Source organism: Babylonia areolata, chromosome 12 (genome assembly GCF_041734735.1).
Source record: "Babylonia areolata isolate BAREFJ2019XMU chromosome 12, ASM4173473v1, whole genome shotgun sequence".
NCBI lineage: Eukaryota > Metazoa > Mollusca > Gastropoda > Neogastropoda > Buccinidae > Babylonia > Babylonia areolata.
The window spans coordinates 35,691,179-35,708,678 of record NC_134887.1 but is presented as its reverse complement, the minus strand read 5'-3'; the positions used below and the strand labels follow the sequence as shown (position 1 = coordinate 35,708,678).

General features: G+C 44.6%; 1 protein-coding gene across 1 annotated transcript in view; it reads left to right on the top strand.

The window, feature by feature from the left end:
* Positions 1–17,500, top strand: part of LOC143288575 (uncharacterized) — a 46,695-nt gene that overhangs the window by 28,341 nt on the left and 854 nt on the right. Inside the window, exons 15-25 of the mRNA XM_076597196.1 lie at positions 1,628–2,452; positions 3,489–5,071; positions 6,388–7,129; positions 8,651–8,767; positions 9,829–10,013; positions 11,286–11,411; positions 12,217–12,324; positions 12,904–13,060; positions 14,328–14,511; positions 15,578–15,819; positions 17,008–17,222. Of these exons, the coding sequence (XP_076453311.1) occupies positions 1,628–2,452; positions 3,489–5,071; positions 6,388–7,129; positions 8,651–8,767; positions 9,829–10,013; positions 11,286–11,411; positions 12,217–12,324; positions 12,904–13,060; positions 14,328–14,511; positions 15,578–15,819; positions 17,008–17,222 (4,484 nt within the window). The remainder of the gene's footprint in view (positions 1–1,627; positions 2,453–3,488; positions 5,072–6,387; positions 7,130–8,650; positions 8,768–9,828; positions 10,014–11,285; positions 11,412–12,216; positions 12,325–12,903; positions 13,061–14,327; positions 14,512–15,577; positions 15,820–17,007; positions 17,223–17,500) is intronic.

The following is a 17,500-nucleotide window of genomic DNA, read 5'->3' as shown; positions in this document are numbered from 1 at the left end:
GTGTGTGTGTGTGCGTGTGTGTTTGTGTGTGTATGTGTGTGTGCATGTGTATGTGTGTGTGTGTGCGTGTGTGTGTGTGTACATGCCAATGACGTAATTGGTTTTGCTGAGCAAAGGTTTGCACGTGTAAATCAAAGAAGAAGGCCTCAAAATGAAGAATGGTTATGGTGATAATCCTGACCTGCAATCTCAGTCTGATGTCAGTGAGGTGACATCTTCTTTTGACGAACAGACATACACGGTGACATCTTCTTTTGACGAACACACATGCTCGTCAGTAGCAGTGAACGGGTTAACTCACTCAGTACGGCCAGTCCTCTCTTCTCCTCTACACAGACCCCTCGGATGTCCAGTGGGTGCCTGAATGACCCAACCTTTACCTTCCGTCGTCAGAATTGTTGTATTCTTTGTCAACATTCACCTCTTCAATATAAGAGCCTTCCGCTTGCAATATTTTGATGATGATAATTGGGGTGAAACGCTGTTAACGTCGTCCTCTTTCGTCGTTCGTATGGAGAGAATTAAATGAAAGATGACTGCTGAGCCAATTAAGCTTACAAATCGATAAAATCTATAAATAAATAAATAATTTTTCAATTTAAAAAAAAAACCCAACAATTATGGGATGTGAAATAAGACTCACTTTGATTAGACGTTTCAAAGTTTCAAACCGTAGGTTCTTCAGGGACTTTTTTTATAATTAGTAAGAAGTTTCAACGTTAGTGGGTCTTTTTTTTCGAACCTACAATGCTTTAATACACTTTCTCTATCTAATTCTTCCTATCTTTGTGGCTGCCTTCACCTCTACACTCCATCTCGCTCTCTACGATCGGCTTCGGATCCACTCTGTTTACGCATATCCAGATTCAAACACTCGACTGTTGGCTGCCGTTCTTTCTCTGTCTCTGGACCTTGTATTTGGAATGAACTTCCTCTTTCGCTTCGTCAGGTCTCCGCACTCAGCTCTTCCACGTCTGGCCTTAAAACCCACCTCTTCACAAGATAGCCTCCCTCCCCTAACTCTTCCTTGTCTTCAGTTTCTTCAGTTTTAGAGTTATGCATGCGTGTGAATGACTGGTGTGAAAGCGCTTAGATTTGTCTCTGCACAAGATTCAGGGCTATATAAATACCATTATTATTATTATTAATATTAACCTTCAATTTTGTTGTGAGATTCTTTCGTTGTCTTTGTCGACATACAAAACTCGGTTTCATGCATCATAATCATTGTGTATGATTTAATCTAAACAGAGTGTGGAAAAGATTGTAATTGGCATGATTATCATAATCGTTAATTGACAGCTCATGCAATTATATGATTTGATTCAAATAGAGTAATTCAAATAACTGTTATTATCATAATTAGTATCAGTTTCAGTTTCAAAGATATGTCAAAGCGTGCGGACTGAGGTAGATAAGCTGCTGAAAATAATGCCTCACCTTTACATAAACCTAGCATGACGGTCAGCTCTTGAAAACGTTTCATAGGTTTGTGTAAAATTTGGTGCAGCTGAGACGTTAAATTTAAAAAATTTTTCGGGGGTATATGACTTTAATTGCACGTATGAAAGGTTTAGTTAGAAATTACATACATGGAAAAAGGAGAATGTGATATTTTTTTTTACAGGCCGCTACTTCTTCAGTGTGATAGCCTACAACGGAGCCCTGGCGCCCTCCAAGGCAGCGTGTTCAGACGGGGTCGTGTACGACACCACACCGCCTGCATTGCGCAACGTAACTCTCATGCATGCCCGCGGCGGGCGGATGATCGCCTGCACGAAGCAGCAGCAACAACAGCAGCAGGGAGGAGGAGGAGGAGGAGGGCAAGGGGGAGGAGGTGAGGCGTGGCTGGTTCAGGAGAACCTGACGCGGGTGGCTCTTCACAGCGGGGCCGGGTGTCAGGCGCTGTGCTCTGGACCCTCCCCTGGACAGGACGTCCAGCATCTGCCCGTGTCCTCCGACCACGTCCTGGACCCGGAAGCGTCAGAGAACTACTGCCGCCAGCTGCCCAAGATGACCGGAGGAGGAGGAGGAGGCTCCGTGATGATGGTTCTGCCGTCAGACTACGTGGAAATCACCTGGCGAGGCCACGACGAGGAGAGCCAGATCGAAGAGTACTACGTCGGCATCGGAAGTGACGTCACCGCCTCTTCGGCGCCGGACCTTCTGCCGTTCACCGCCACCCACGGCCACTCGTCCTACCACGCCCGCCACGTGGGCTTGGGTCACGGGGACGTGTTCTTCGTCTTCCTGCAGGTCCTCAGCAAGGCTGGCCTGAGCAGTACCGTCACCTTGGGACCCGTCGTCATTGACGTCACAGCCCCCGAGGTGACGCAGCCACTGACGGAGGTGGTGGTGGAGGAGGGGCTGCTGCTGGTGACGTGGGCAGAAGGCGTGTTCACCGATCCGGAGCAGCTCCGCCATGTGGAGTTCAACGTGTCCTTCCGCGTGGGTCAGTGATCGTTGAGCTTAAGGACTGTAATGCTCGTGATATATACACGCACAGCTACACATAGCTACACACAGCTACAGACAGAGAGAGAGAGAGAGAGAGAGAGAGAGAGAGAGAGCTACACACATGTATACAGATAGATAGATAGAGATAGATAGATAGACAGAGATAGAGATATATAAGTAGATAGACGGAGATAGATAGACAGATAGATAGATAGATAGAGTTAGACGAGATAGATAGATAGACAGAGATAGATAGATAGAGGACAGTTTTAAAATCAAAATTTCAAAGTATATGTTTTGCTACAATAACCTACCATCAATATATTCAGTATCAAATCTCTCTCTATATATATATATATATATATATATATATATATATATATATATATAGCTATGCGTGTATATATATATATATATATATAAAGATATTAGTTTTCGTAAGACATTTGCAGCTGTTGTAATCAGTTCTGTTTATACTTCTGTATTCTGTATGCCCTTTTCTTGCAGTAGTTCGAGAAAATGAATCTGAAATTTCTATTCGTGATCATTTTGAATAAGTAGACAGGCCAATATATCATTGTAAATGCATTCAGTCATTCAGAATGATGAAGCAGAACATAAACTTAAAAACGTGATTGTGTTTTTCTTTCCTTTTAATTCTTCTGAACAAAAAAAAAGAGGGGCATGTGACGAAATAGGAAGAAGAAATAATGACAACATAAAATAGCATTGGATGTGGGTATCACATTAAGATATGTGTTGGTGCAGACACGGAGGTGCGTGTATTTATTTGCAAATACACAGTTTTGGTTATCTTAGAATCATGTTGCCTATACTGAAATTTTGAATCTCATTGAAGAATACTATGCAAAAGTCAACAGCGATTATCATGGTATGGCACGATTCTCTTAGAAAAGCAAAGACATTTAGAATAATGTTCTGGAAAATATTCACGTTTGCATTGTTATAGAGTACATGTTCTTGGCTTTACAACCTCAACACACCACATGATTGCCTTCGCTATCTTTCAGGTCACGAAGACGGCTTCGTAACTCCTTTCTACTCAACATCAGAATGTAACCTGACCCAGTGTCAGAAAGACAACATCACCGGGTGTGCTTGCTACCCGGTCAAACTCTTGTACCCTTACGACACAGAAGACGGCCGATCGTTTTTCTTTCAGCTGCACGTCATCAACGCTGCCGGTCACGTCAGCACAGTGAACACGTCATCAGTCCGTCTGCCTTCCCACTTCCCTCCCAGCCACGCCGTCATACTGGACGTGGTCAGAACGGCCGTCTCGGGGGTGGCCGCCACAGGCACTGACCCGCCTGTGACACAGCCTAGTGCCACCAGGTCCACTTCAGCCTATGGAAGCTCGGAGGAGTCGTCATCACCACGTGAGCCGTCATCCGTGTTGACAACGTCAGCAGTGCCAACATCCTCAACCGAAAACCCGAAGACTGCCTCGATCGCAGACCGATTCTCAGATGACGTGGATGTCATCCTACAGGCAGAGGAGGTGTGCGTGGCTTGGAAAGGGTTCTATCACCCGGAGGAAATCAACGTCCAGGTGGGATTGGGGACCAAGGCTGATCAGGATGACGTCATCCACTTCCACTCTGTCAGCAACCGCAGTCCCGTCTGTCTCAATCTGACGTCAGTTCCTGTCCACACAAAGCTGTTCTCTGTGGTCAGAGCGACATCTTCAGGTGGAACGTCCGTGTTCTCCTCTGACGGTTTCGTCATGATACCAGAGGGTGGCTCTGAACAGTCGGTCCATGTCTTCAACGGGAAGGGCTGCCATGAAAATGACGTCATAGGAAAGGCACTCGTTGAACACTCGTCACTTGCGATCAGTGTCAGTGACATCTCACTGCTACCAATCCATGCCGGGGACTTCCTTTTCATCGAACTGTCCCCGTTTGTTTCTCAAGTGGTCTTCGAAAACGCCGTCATGCTTCAAACAACGTTCACAGGCTATCAAGTCCTCGCGGAGACACCCAACATCACTGCTGTGTTTCCACACCCCTTGGCTGCTAACACCAGTCTGCAAATACAGCGGTGTCAGAAAGATGACTGTGTTGTCCCTGTCCCCAACAATCAGTTCACCTTCACGTGGGAGACCACAGGCCCCAGCGCGTCCTTCGTGAAGTACTTCAAAGCGGACGTCGTGGATACTACCTGCCTGGACTCGGCCAACGGCAAGGACAAATACCTGCTCCAGAAATGTACACTGCACGAGGAGACGACACCGGCAGTAACGAAAGAACTGACCATCTTCCACGAGAACCTTGACGGTCGCTTCCTTCAGGACCACACTTACGTGTCCTCCGTTTCCCTGTGCTTTGATGACACCTGTCTGCCGCCTTCCACGTCCCAGCCGGTCACCTACGGTGCCAGCTACCTGACTGTCCAGCTGGACCACGGACTCATTGAGGACATGCGTGGGCAGGAGCTGACCCTGGACGTTCAGGCGTCCACAGAACCCGTTCCCGTGGCCTTCAGAAATAAGACCTGTGTGTACATGTGGACCGTCAGTGCTGACCCATCGGGGTCAGTTCCTCTCGCGGAATGGGTCGTTCAGAAGTCCAGAACCTGTTCAAATATTCAGGTATGTTTTATACTGAAACAAAATCTGTTGATTTATGAACAATATGCTGTTGTGATGCTGATTCGGGTTTTGATGTGGGTTTTTTTATATACTTCTGTAGCGCATATTCTCGGTCAGAGACCAAGTTCTAAGTGCTTTCCAAACACTGAGTCATTAGCACAAAATACTGCCTACCTTGATAAAGCCAGCTGTGAAGTGACTAATTCGTTTCCTGAGTCATTTAGTCGGCTTCCCTTGCTGGAGGGTCATTACCAAATCGATGCTTAGCTTCTTATGTTCTTTTCCTCCGTCTTTCGCGAATTGCAGCAACAATTAACTCACTCAGTACGGCCAGTCCTCTCTTCTCCTCTACACAAACCCCTCGGATGTCCAGTGGGTGTCTGAATGACCCAACCATTAGCTTCCGTCGTCAGAATTGTGGTATTCTTTGTCAACATTCACCTCTTCAGTATAAGAGCCTTCCGCTTGCAATATTTTGATGGTGGTAATTGGGGTGAAACGCTGTTAACGTCGTCTCTTTCGCCGTTCGTATGGAGAGAGTTAATAGTATTTTGATGATATCACCTTTAGCATATTCACTTTGAAGTCTAGATAGAAACAGGGAAAAACGTGCAATGGCCTATTTGTATCCTGATTTCGTTGCAAACATTTTGCAAGTTCTTGAAGTATTCAAAGCAAACACAAAAATCCTCAATGGCGCTATAGCATGAAGTAAACCGAAAAAGAAACACAGGTGTTCATGATATCCATTACAAAAATGTGAATAATCACAAAAGTTAACATGATAAATAACTCAACATTCACACATTCAGGCACACACAGACACAGGCTTATAGACACATACCCCCCTCCGCCCCCCTCACACAACAATCTAATGGAATAGAATGGAAGGAGAGAAGGAGGGTGCATGTAAATACCCGATTTCTGTCGTGCTTAAGTCAATAAGGACGTGGGCTATAGTGTACAGGAAAAGAATTTAAAGTTTGTTCTGGGTTGGTTTGTTGTTGCTTTTGGGGGAAAGGGGGGGGGGGGGGGGGGGGTCCGAACTCTACATGGAGCAGCATTCATTTTCTTAGACTAGAACTGTATTGTGATCAAACATTAAGAAGCTTGCTTGGCAATGTTCATAAATTTTATGCTGATGGTAAGAATATAGCGTGTTGCTTACGACAGCATTGCATGTTTCCCTCTTTGTTCACAAGATCTGATAAATGTATTTTCACCTTGACTTAAGCAAAACGAGAATAATATTTTAAAAAACCACACAAAAAAACAACAACAAACCAACAACCGTGTTGTGCCTGTGGTTGATACAGATCACGCAGAACGCCCCCTTGGGAGGAAGCGGACGGGGGACGCTGTACATATGCCTCAGACTTCTCTTCCCGATGGAGTCCAACCACCCAGACTGCTTCAAACTGATGCGGTCTCCCAGCTCCAACGTGCACGAGCCTTTCCACGTCATCGAACTTTCCCACAGCGTCTTCCGCGTGACGGACTTCCGGCCTTTCCTCACCAGTCAGCAACTGGGTCACCATCTCCACGACCTCTACGACCTTGACCTAGATTTCGCGCCCAGCGACCTGCTGCTGTCGGCGGTGCTGACCAACAGCCTTGACCTGAACGTCACGTGGTTCCTCATGACCGCTCCGCGTGCTCCGCGTGGGTTGGGGGACTGTGCCGGGGACGAGGAGTGTGTGATGTCCAAAGCTGCCCACAGCCACGTCACCTTCCCGCGGAGTCAGTCCCGGTTCCAGAGCGGCAAGGTTTACTACGCGTGTGCCGTGTTCGCCGAGGACGCTGGGGAGGAGGAGGAGGAGGAGGAGCCAGGTCCTCTGGCACGGCGGCAGGTCTGCGGGGACGGGGTGGTCATTGATGACAGTCCCCCGGTCAGAGGCTCCGTTGTCCTTAGTGGTGGCGACCCGGACGGCGTTTATCTGGCGGGTGACAATCACGTGACGGTCTCGTGGTCGGGGTTCGCCGACGTGGAGGAGGACAGCCCACTTCTTTTCGGCGGCGAAGGCGGCGTCGTCACTTTGAACTATTCTGTGGCGTTAGGTAAATAACGTCATCACTTTAAACTATTATGTGGCGTTAGGTAAATAACGTCATCACTTTGAACTATTCTGTGGCGTTAGGTAAATAGCGTCTTCACTTTGAATTATTCTGTGGCGTTAGGTAAATGACGTCATCACTTTGAGTTATTCTGTGGCGTTAGGTAAATAACGTCATCACTTTGAACTATTCTGTGGCGTTAGGTAAATAGCGTCATCACTTTAAACTATTCTGTGGCGTTAGGTAAATAGCGTCATCACTTTGAACTATTCTGTGGCGTTAGGTAAATAGCGTCATCACTTTAAACTATTCTGTGGCGTTAGGTAAATAGCGTCATCACTTTGAACTATTCTGTGGCGTTAGGTGAATATCGCTGCTTTTAAATGATGATGATGATACTACTACTACTACTATTGTTTTTGTTAGTATTATCAGTATTATCAAATGGCGCTTAATCTTGCGCAGACATATCAGAAGCACTTTCACATCAGTCATTTGTCTGCATGCCTGACTCTGAAGTGAATTCGAGGGATGAATGAGAGTCAAAATATGTTAGTTGTTACTTTTATGTTTATGTGCAAAGTATTGAAGTTTAGGGCTTTTGAGCGAGTAGGTTGGTCGTACTAATGCCTAAAGCTGAGTTCGCAACTGACGTTTTGTTTTTCTTTTCCTTTTTTTTTTTTCTTTTTTTTCCCCTTTAAAACCATACCTGTTAGATCTTGTTGGTCCCGTTTTGACGGGCGCAATAGCCGAGTGGTTAAAGCGTTGGACTGTCAATCTGAGGGTCCTGGGTTCGAATCACGGTGACGGCGCCTGGTGGGTAAAGGGTGGAGATTTTTACGATCTCCCAGGTCAACATATGTGCAGACCTGCTAGTGCCTGAACCCCCTTCGTGTGTATATGCAAGCAGAAGATCAAATACGCACGTTAAAGATCCTGTAATCCATGTCAGCGTTCGGTGGGTTATGGAAACAAGTACATACCCAGCATGCACACCCCCGAAAACGGAGTATGGCTGCCTACATGGCGGGGTAAAAACGGTCATACACGTAAAAGCCCACTCGTGTGCATGCGAGTGAACGCAGAAGAAGAAGAAGTTGGTCCCATTTGTTTGCCTTAACTGATGTATGTATAAACTTCGTGGTTCTTCTTCTTCTGCTGGTTGGTTCATTGTCTACTGTACCAGGTGAATTAGACACGGAAGTCAACGCGTTCGTTCAGTCAGCACACACACACATATATACACTCACGCAATGGATGTGGAGAAGGGGTGATGGATTGGGTGTTAGGAGGTGGGGGGGGGGGGGGGGGACAGGGGGGTAAACTGAGAAAAAAGAGACACACTGAAAAATCTGCATGACAATGGTGGTGGTGGTGGTGGGGCGTTGGGTGGAGGGGCTCAACAGCTGCCAAGACAATAGACATTATATCAAGCTGCCAGCCACAGAGTCACACGTACATGACCTCAGCGACTGACGTCACACACTTGCTGGGAATCCTACTAAACATGCCTCGTGTCACCAGGTAGCTATCCAGGGGGAGAGGACCTGGCTCCATTCGTGCAGGTAGGACAGCGAACAACGTGGACGTTCAGTCACCTCACCTGGACTCCGGGCTTCACGTGCATTGCCACTGTCAGAGGTGATCGTCCTACATTTTGTTTGGCAGCATTCATTGTAGCAGAAGTCACCAAGTAATTAAGAAAAAAAAATATATATATATATAGTAAAGAGTGGTAACTCTCTCCATTACACAAGGTACACAACTTCAAGTCAGTGATGCTTACGCTACCGATTCAGCTAGCACACAGGTAAATAAAAGGTACATTGGAACAAACCCAGACACTTCCTCAAAAAGGAAGCGTGGGGCATATCCTAGGTTTTAGTGCGCAACAGTGATTGCGCCTACTTTTCTTTTCCATGTGTTTTGTTGTTGTCTGTTCGTTTCTTGTTGTTGTTTTCTTTTTTTCGTGTTCTACTGGATTAATGTTTACAGTTTTTTAAGCCAGGATATGGTTGGCTGGGTTTAAAACAACAACAACTACAGTGACATACTGAATTTATATACAAAATAAAACGGTGGTTGACCCAAAAAAAAGTCCGGGCACAAAAACAAAAAAAACAACAAAAACTACAAAGAAAATGATTTATGTCCGAAAAAAAGCAACTCTTCACCAAGATAGTGTTTGTGTACGGAATATTGACAATGAAGCAATAAACATATTAATGCGTATGCTGCCTGCGTGAAAAAACAAACAAACAAAAAAAAAAAAAAACAACAACAACAAAAACAAACCGGACGCCATGGTCTTTATTTTATTTTTTTTTAAATCTCTAATATCTTAACATTTTAAAACTGTTCACGAATATGAAATACTCTACCTCTTTGATCAAACGGAGTTTCATGACCTATTGGGGTCATTGCCCCAAAGTCATCTTGTCCAGGGCTTGGGTATTGGTTCAGTGAAAGTTACATTGTTGGGTGTTGGGGGGTGGGGGGGACATTTTTTTTTCCTAGTTCGTATTTATCTATGTGGGTTTTGTTGTTGTTGTTGTTGTCGTTTGGTTGGGTTTTTTGTTGTTGTTGTTGTTGTTGTTTTTTCAAGTTTACATATTCATTTGCTGTTCATGCATACCATCTTCAGTTACCGCATCTTAACCAGTCACTCATTTTATCAAGGATGTTTATAATTTCCGTCACAGCACAAGATCGTGTGGGTCACGTGACCGATGCATGGTCCAGTCCAGTGATCATCGACAGCACGCCACCTACGGTTGGTCACGTGGCAGCAGGGGCGGTAATCGCCGAGGATTTTGTGCCAGGACACGAGTTACCTGTTCATTGGGAAGGCGTGGAGGACAAGGAGAGTGGTGTGCTCAGCATTGAAGTGAGAATGCTTGTGTTTGATCTTTTGCTTTGTTTGATAATTCATTCGCTTTGATTTCATTACAGTTGGACATGACATGATATATATATATATATATATATATATATATATATATATATAATATATACTGTATACTGTATACATATGTATGTGTACATAACTACATGCATGTATATGAACGTGAACGTGTATTGTGTGTGCGTGTGTTTATGTAAGTTTGTGCCTGCCTATGTGTGCGTATGTGTTAGGGTAGCTGTTAGATACACATGTATGTTAAAATGTATGTATGCAGCATGTGTGTGTGTGTGTGTGTGTGTGTGTGTGTGTGTGTGTGTAGTCACATTCTGGTGTGTGTATGTAACATAGATATAATGTTTTATGTTAACAAAAACGTTTTTGTAAAGCACCTAGAGCAGATTTCTGGATAGTGTGCAATATAAGTATCCATTATATATATATATATATATATATATATATACAACGTGACTCCAACAACAAGACAGCAGCATTAAAAAAAAGATAGGGAGAAACCTGAAAATCAGCCAAGAGTAGCGAAACCTGCCGATGCTCTTATGATGTTGAATGGTCAACGTTCAGAGAGGTATTCTATTTCGACTTCCCAATATATAAAATGTCATTGATTCTGTAGACCTTTGTCTGACTAGAAACTGTTGGTGAAAATAACAACAGAGAGTTTATTCATTGGGCCGTATACGTTTGGGGCCCTATGAAGGGGTAAACACAACAATATATGTCGTATTTGTTTGAATAAACATGAAAAAAACTATATCACATGAACCAGCTGCTCCAACACAACGTACTACGAGGTTGCAATAACTCTAAACTTGAATGCTTTATGCAGGAAGATGGACAGGTTCCATACTTGATTTTGCCGATTGGAAGACTTCGATAAAATCAGTTTGAATGTACAAGGTTGTCGGTAATATTTCGCTGGAATAAAGGCCTACATTTCTCTGATATCTTCTCTTGTTTATTATTATCATCAAATTCCCTATAGACCTATAGACTTACGACTATGAGTAGCCAAACTCGACACACCCAACCTAAATCTTGTGGTTATAATTTTCAAATATTTGTACATGTTTTGCATGTCATACCATGAATTCCGCAACACACACACACACACACACACACATATCTATCTATCTATCTATCTATCTATCTATATATATATATATATATATAAACAGATATATATATATATATATATAAACAGATACAAAGTCTATTGCCGTTTTGAAAATGTTCCAGGTGGGCGTGGCTCAGCGAGGGGGCGGGGACAACGTGGTGGACTTTCAGACCTGTCAAGGAACCTCCGTCATCTTGACTGACACCTCGGCTCTAGTGGATGGACACGCCTACGTGGTGTTGTTGAAGGTGAGATGGAAGTGGGGGAGGAGGGGGGGGGGAGAGATCATAGTCCAGTCATTTTACATGAAATAAGAGCCAAAGTCAAACCAGTTCCTTTTAATTAAAAAAAAAAAAAATGTTGGCGCATCTTATTTTTTAATATGCTCTGTGTATTTCGTGAACAGTCCGGAAATACCTGGACTATAATTATGAATATTTTCATACATTTCTTTTGGGCAATTTTCAGCCTAATAGCGCGAATGGTCGGAAAGCGCGACCCGGAAAGCGCGAATTTAAGTAGCAATAGTAGGTGGCAAAGGAGTAGTTGAAGCAGCAGCAGCAGCAGTAGCAGTAGCTGCCTTCACCTCTACACTCCATCTCGCTCACTACGATCAGCTTCGGACCCACTCCACTTACGCATACCCAGATTCAAACTCTCGACTGTTGGCCGCCGTTCTTTCTCTGTCTCTGGACCTTGCAATTGGAATGAACTTCCTCTTTCGCTTCGTCAAGTCTCCACACTCAGCTCTTTCAAGTCTGGCCTTGAAACCCACCTCTTCCCAAAATAGCCCCCCTTCCCTGCCTCTTCCTTGTCTTCAGTTTCTTCAGTTTTAGAGTTATGCGTGCGTGAGAATGACCGGTGCGAAAGCGCTTAGATTTGTCTATGCACAAGATTCAGCGCTATATAAGTACCATTATTATTATTATTAGTAGTAGTAGTAGTTGTTGTTGTTGTTGTACTGGTGTACCTTGTCAAAAAGAGATCAGTATGCTCTGATTGACAGCGTCCCCTCGTACTTCCGTCCATCATGTCTTTGTTCCTTGTGTACAGGTCACCAACAAGGCGGGGCTGACCACTGTCCGGTCCTCCGCTCCTTTTGTCATTGACAGCTCTCCGCCATCGCCAGGACGTCTGTGGCACAGTGGTTCAGGCACCGCTGTGAGTATTGTTTCTTGTAGTCTCGCTCACTGGCACTGTTCTACTTGCAATTTTTGACGTGTGTTGTACGAATTGGTTCAAATATTTAAACATTTGTAAAAACTAATCAAAATATGTAGTATAGGCCTTTTTGTGCCCCTGAATTTGGGACATTTTGGGTTTTTTTTAATGTTTTGATGTTGATGCCTGATGATAGGGGTGATGACGTAACTGCTGATGGGGAACCTTTCAGGTTTGGGACTACTTGACAAGGCTGTACTCTCAAAATAGATCCAAGTGTCAAGCAGGCCTGAGAAAGACAAACACCTGCAGTGTTGGTCAGGAAAATTGAGCAACACCCCCAAAGACGCATACGCGAAGTAGATGACCCTCGACTGTGTGGTCTCAGTCTCCCTGTCTGAGCACAAAGCAGATACAACTCTGGACAGGAGCTGGCCTCGGGCCGAAAAACACCACAAGAATTTAAAAAAACCCACTCTGATTGGGCTCGAACCCGCGTCCTCGCAGTCGTCAGTCAGTGACGCTAACCACTCCACCACGGCGGGTGGTACCTAACGTGTCTAACGTCTTGTTGTACAGATCGTGGGTGGCTACAGCAGACACGTGGGTGTGTACAGCGTGAAGTGGGCGGGGTTCACTGACCCTCACTCAGGTGTGGACTACTACAGGCTGGGCCTGGGTTCCATTCCGGGACTGGACGATGTGGCTCCCTTTGTCTACGTCGGCAGGCAGACATGTAAGATCACAAGTAATGATTACAAAAGATAATGCTTTTTAAAGAAAAGAAAAGAGAAAAAAAAAGAAGAAAAACGAATGAAGACAAGGTACATAAAAATTGTTACATGTTACAAATTACATGAAATGGTATTTGGCATGACGTAGCAACTAATTACAGTTGTAATTCAAACTGGTCACCTGAATGATAGATTTGCTTTATCGGAGACTAAAAGACCATTTTCATTAAACTCCATGTACCCTATAAATTTAGACCTTAATGTATTGTATACAGTATTCTAAAAGGTTTACACCGTAGCTGCTAAATTCAGAGAGGACAGTACTTTTAAGAATCAAACAAAACCTTTTCAATGTAGTTAGGCCTCTTCATGAATACCAAGAGATAAAAAGCACTGTGTTATAAACCTTTTTTCGAAAGTTGCATCTGTCGACTTTCGAATCAGTTCAGTCCAGCTCAGTTCAAGAGACTCCAGTGTCTGTTTCAAACCATCAAAACACGTTTTTATAGGTTCATTCAAATGCTCACCCTTCTCTGATCACCACGCACACATCAATCATCAGGTAAAGATTCAGGTAAGAAAAAAATATGTAACATACTACTACTACTACTACTAATGTACATTTATATAGCGCCCTTTCTCTCTAAGAGCTGAGGGCGCTTTACATGAAAGAAAAATATTACAAGTTACATAAAACATTCATGACCACTCTTTCTCAACCCGTCCCCTCTACTCACACTCTCCCTTTCCCACTCTACATACATCCAAAGTGAACTGACATGGGTGGTTTTGGAGAACAAGGAAGCTGAGAGTACTTATAGATAGGTTTTAAAAAGATGAGTTTTTAGTAATGAGCGAAAAGCAGATATAGAATCAGATGTACGGATATAATGAGGAAGATTGTTCCAGATGTGAAGAGCAGCAAAGAAGAAAGAACGTTCACCATAGGTTCTTGTATTGACACGAGGAAATTTCAAAAGGTAACAGTCAGAGGAATAGCGGAGATTTCTTTCGGGAGTGTCTAACGTGTATAAGGTCAGAAAGATATGTAGGTCCTGCAGAGTGGAAAGCAGAATAGCAGAGACACGTGACTTTGTATTCAATTCTCGCTTCAGTGGGGAGCCAATGTAGAGTGCAGAAGTGAGGAGAAATGTGATCAGTACGTGGGACTCTGAGAGTCAGACGGGCAGCATTGTTTTGAAGTTTTTGAATTCGCTTAAGATTATTACTAAGACACAAGTGAAACAGAAAGCACACCTTTGCTTCCAGCCTACACGTGGACAGAGCAGCTAGAGCAGGGAACAGCTTACTACGCCACCCTGCAGGCCTGCAACCGTGCCGGCTTGTGCCGTCTGACGTCATCGGGCAGTCTGACGTTTGATGACTCTCCGCCCACTTCCGGCCACGTGACCGTGGGACTGTATGGCCGCCATGACAAATTTCTCGGTCACAAGTAAGGGCATAGAGAGAGAGAGAGAGAGAGAGAGAGAGAGATATGTTGTCCACTTTGGGACTGTGCTTGAATATTGTATTACTTTTGTGTGTGTGTGTGTATGTGTGTTACGAGAAAAGTGTCAGAATAATCAACTTGATTGATTGTGGACACTCTACGGATGATGATGATGATGATGATGATGATGATGATAAATTTGTTTTCGTGTGGCTGCTCACATTAGGGAGAGAGCATTACCAGTGTTCAGGGCCACCCATTTCTTTCTGGTTTTTCGTTGTTTTTTGTTGTTGTTGTTTGTTTGTTTGTTTTTTTTGTGTTTTTTTTTTAATTCATTTTTATCTATTGATATTCCATTTTACATCAAACTCGATTTTTCTATAGAAGTATGCCAGGGACAACCCTTATGATGTCGTGGGTTATTTAAGTGCGCAAGTTGACTTGGAGCACGTAGGGTCCAGTGGAGGGGGGGGGGGGGGGGGGGCAGGGGAGGGGGGTAGGGTGGAAGGGTAAAATTCTCGGTCCGTTTATAGGACTTGAACGCGTACACGCTCAATTACCTGTCGGAGGCATTACCACTGGGGCATTGTGACACCGTCCGTACTCCTCCTTGTTGTTGTTGTTGTTCTTCTTCTTCTCCTCTGCCTCTTCTTGTCCTTGTTTTTCTTCGTCTTCTTCTTCTTTTTCTCCTCCTCCTTCTTCTTTTTTCTTCTTCTCCTCCTCTCCTTCTTCTTATTCTCCTTCTTCTTAATCTTCTTTTTATTCTCCTCCTCTTCCTCCTCCTTCTTCTTCCTCTTCTTCTTCTTTTTTCTCTTCCTCTTCCCCCTCCTTCTTCTTCTTCTTCTTCTTCTTCGTTTTCTCTTCCTCTTCCCCCTCCTTCTTCTTCTTCTTCTTCGTTTTCTCCTCCTTCTCCTTCTTCTTCCTCTTCTTCTCCGTTTTTCTCCTCCTCCTCCTCCTCTTCTTCTTCTTCTTACTTCTACTACTACTAGTACTACTGTTACTACGACTACTACTACTACTACTACATGGGGCATCCCTCTCTCTCTCTCTCTCTCTCTCTGTCCTCTAGCTCCTCCGTGCCAGTCGAGTGGTCAGGGTTCTCAGACCCCCAGACAGGGCTACAGCACTTCACGTGGTGCGTGGGTCAGAGGCCACGTGCCTGTGACGTCCTGCCCACCACCCACACTCTCCTGTCGCGTGTCGCGCATATGGCGGGCCTCGCTCTGCCCTCGGCCACGCCCCTCTACGTCACGGTCACTGCCGTCAACCCTGCAGGACTGGCGACAGTCAGCGTGTCCGACAGCTTTGCTGGTGAGTACAGACTTCACAGAAAGTTAGGGATCTTGGTGGTGTGAGTACAGACTTCACAAAAAGTTTTGGACCTTGGTGGTGTGAGTACAGACTTCACAAAAAAAAGAAGTTAAGGACCTTTTTGGTGAGTACAGACTTCACAAAAAGTTAGGAACCTTGTTGGTGTAAGTACAGACTTCACAGAAAGTTAGGGATCTTGGTGATAAATACAGACTTAAAAAAAAGAAGTTAAGGACCTTGGTAAGTACAGACTTCACAAAAAGTTAGGGACCTTGTTGGTAAGTACAGAGTTAAAAAAAACTGGGGACATTGTTGGTAAGTTCAGACTTTATAAAAAGCGGTAATGAAAACTTCACAAATGCAGGTATCGTTTCATAAAAAAAAAAGAATCACGAAATGATTGAAATCATACATATCTTATGTTCTACCACCGGTTTCTAGGTTTCAGGCACATGTTCACGTGAACAGCTTGAAAACAGCTGTGGATTTTCATTGTAGACGAAAATGCAAAGAAGCACCTCTGGTTATGAATAATAATGCTCATCACACTGACTGCATTCACCGCGGTTTTCCAGAAATCAACATTATTTCACTATTCCCCCTCCCCTCCCCCCCCCCCCGTCCCCCCACCCTCCCCTCCCCCAAGACAAGACAATCTCCACAATAATCAAATCCCAGCACAGAACAGCGATTGTCTTCTCTGCTGTCCTGATGGTCTTCAACGGACGAACACGACTATATCATACGTTCTTCTCATCACAATAGATTAATTTTCTCTGTGTGAATTTCGGGCTACTCTCCCCTCTCTCCAGGAACAGCACGTTCGCCACAGTGCAGCGCCGCTTTTTTTTTCTTTTTTTTTCCCCCCAGTCTGCAAGTGAATTGTTTTCCAATCAAAGTGGTGTTGGCTACATAATTTTTTTGCCAGGGGACATCTATTTTGTTGCCGTGGGTTCTTTCAGGTGCACCGATTGAACGTGCGCTGAGCCCATGCTGAGCACGGGTACTCGGTTTATCATCTCATCCGAAAGTACTGAACGTGAAAAAAACAACAAACAAACAAAACAAAAAACAAAAACAAAAAAACACCAGAATCCCGCATTTTCTTTTTCTCTCTTTATATTTGTGATGCCTTCCGATCAGTACACGTTTCACAGCGCTGTCTGTTTTATGCCCCGTGTTTCAAAGTGGACTCCACACCCCCGGAAGTGATGGTCAAGCCCCAGTTCCTGTCCCTCCGTGACGGCGGTCCGGCCAGCGGTCAGTGGGACCGCTCCGTGCTGCAGCTGGTCTGGCAGTTCCGGGACCCGGAGAGCTCAGTGGTCAGTCACACCGTGTACATACGGAGCCAGCTGACTGGACGTCTGGTCGTGGACCCTGTTGTGTTGGGCCCTGAGACACAGGTACCACTGTCTGTGTTTTCAGATGTGTGTATGTGTGTGTGTGTGTGTGTGTGTGTGTGTGTGTGTGTAGATAGATAGGTGTGTGTGTGTGTAGATAGATAGGGTGTGTGTGTGTGTGTAGATAGATAGATAGGTGTGTGTGTGTAGATAGATAGATAAGGTGTGTGTGTGTGTGTGTGTGTGTAGATAGATAGGTGTGTGTGTGTAGATAGATAGATAGGGTGTGTGTGTGTGTGTGTGTGTGTGTGTAGATAGATAGATAGGTGTGTGTGTGTGTA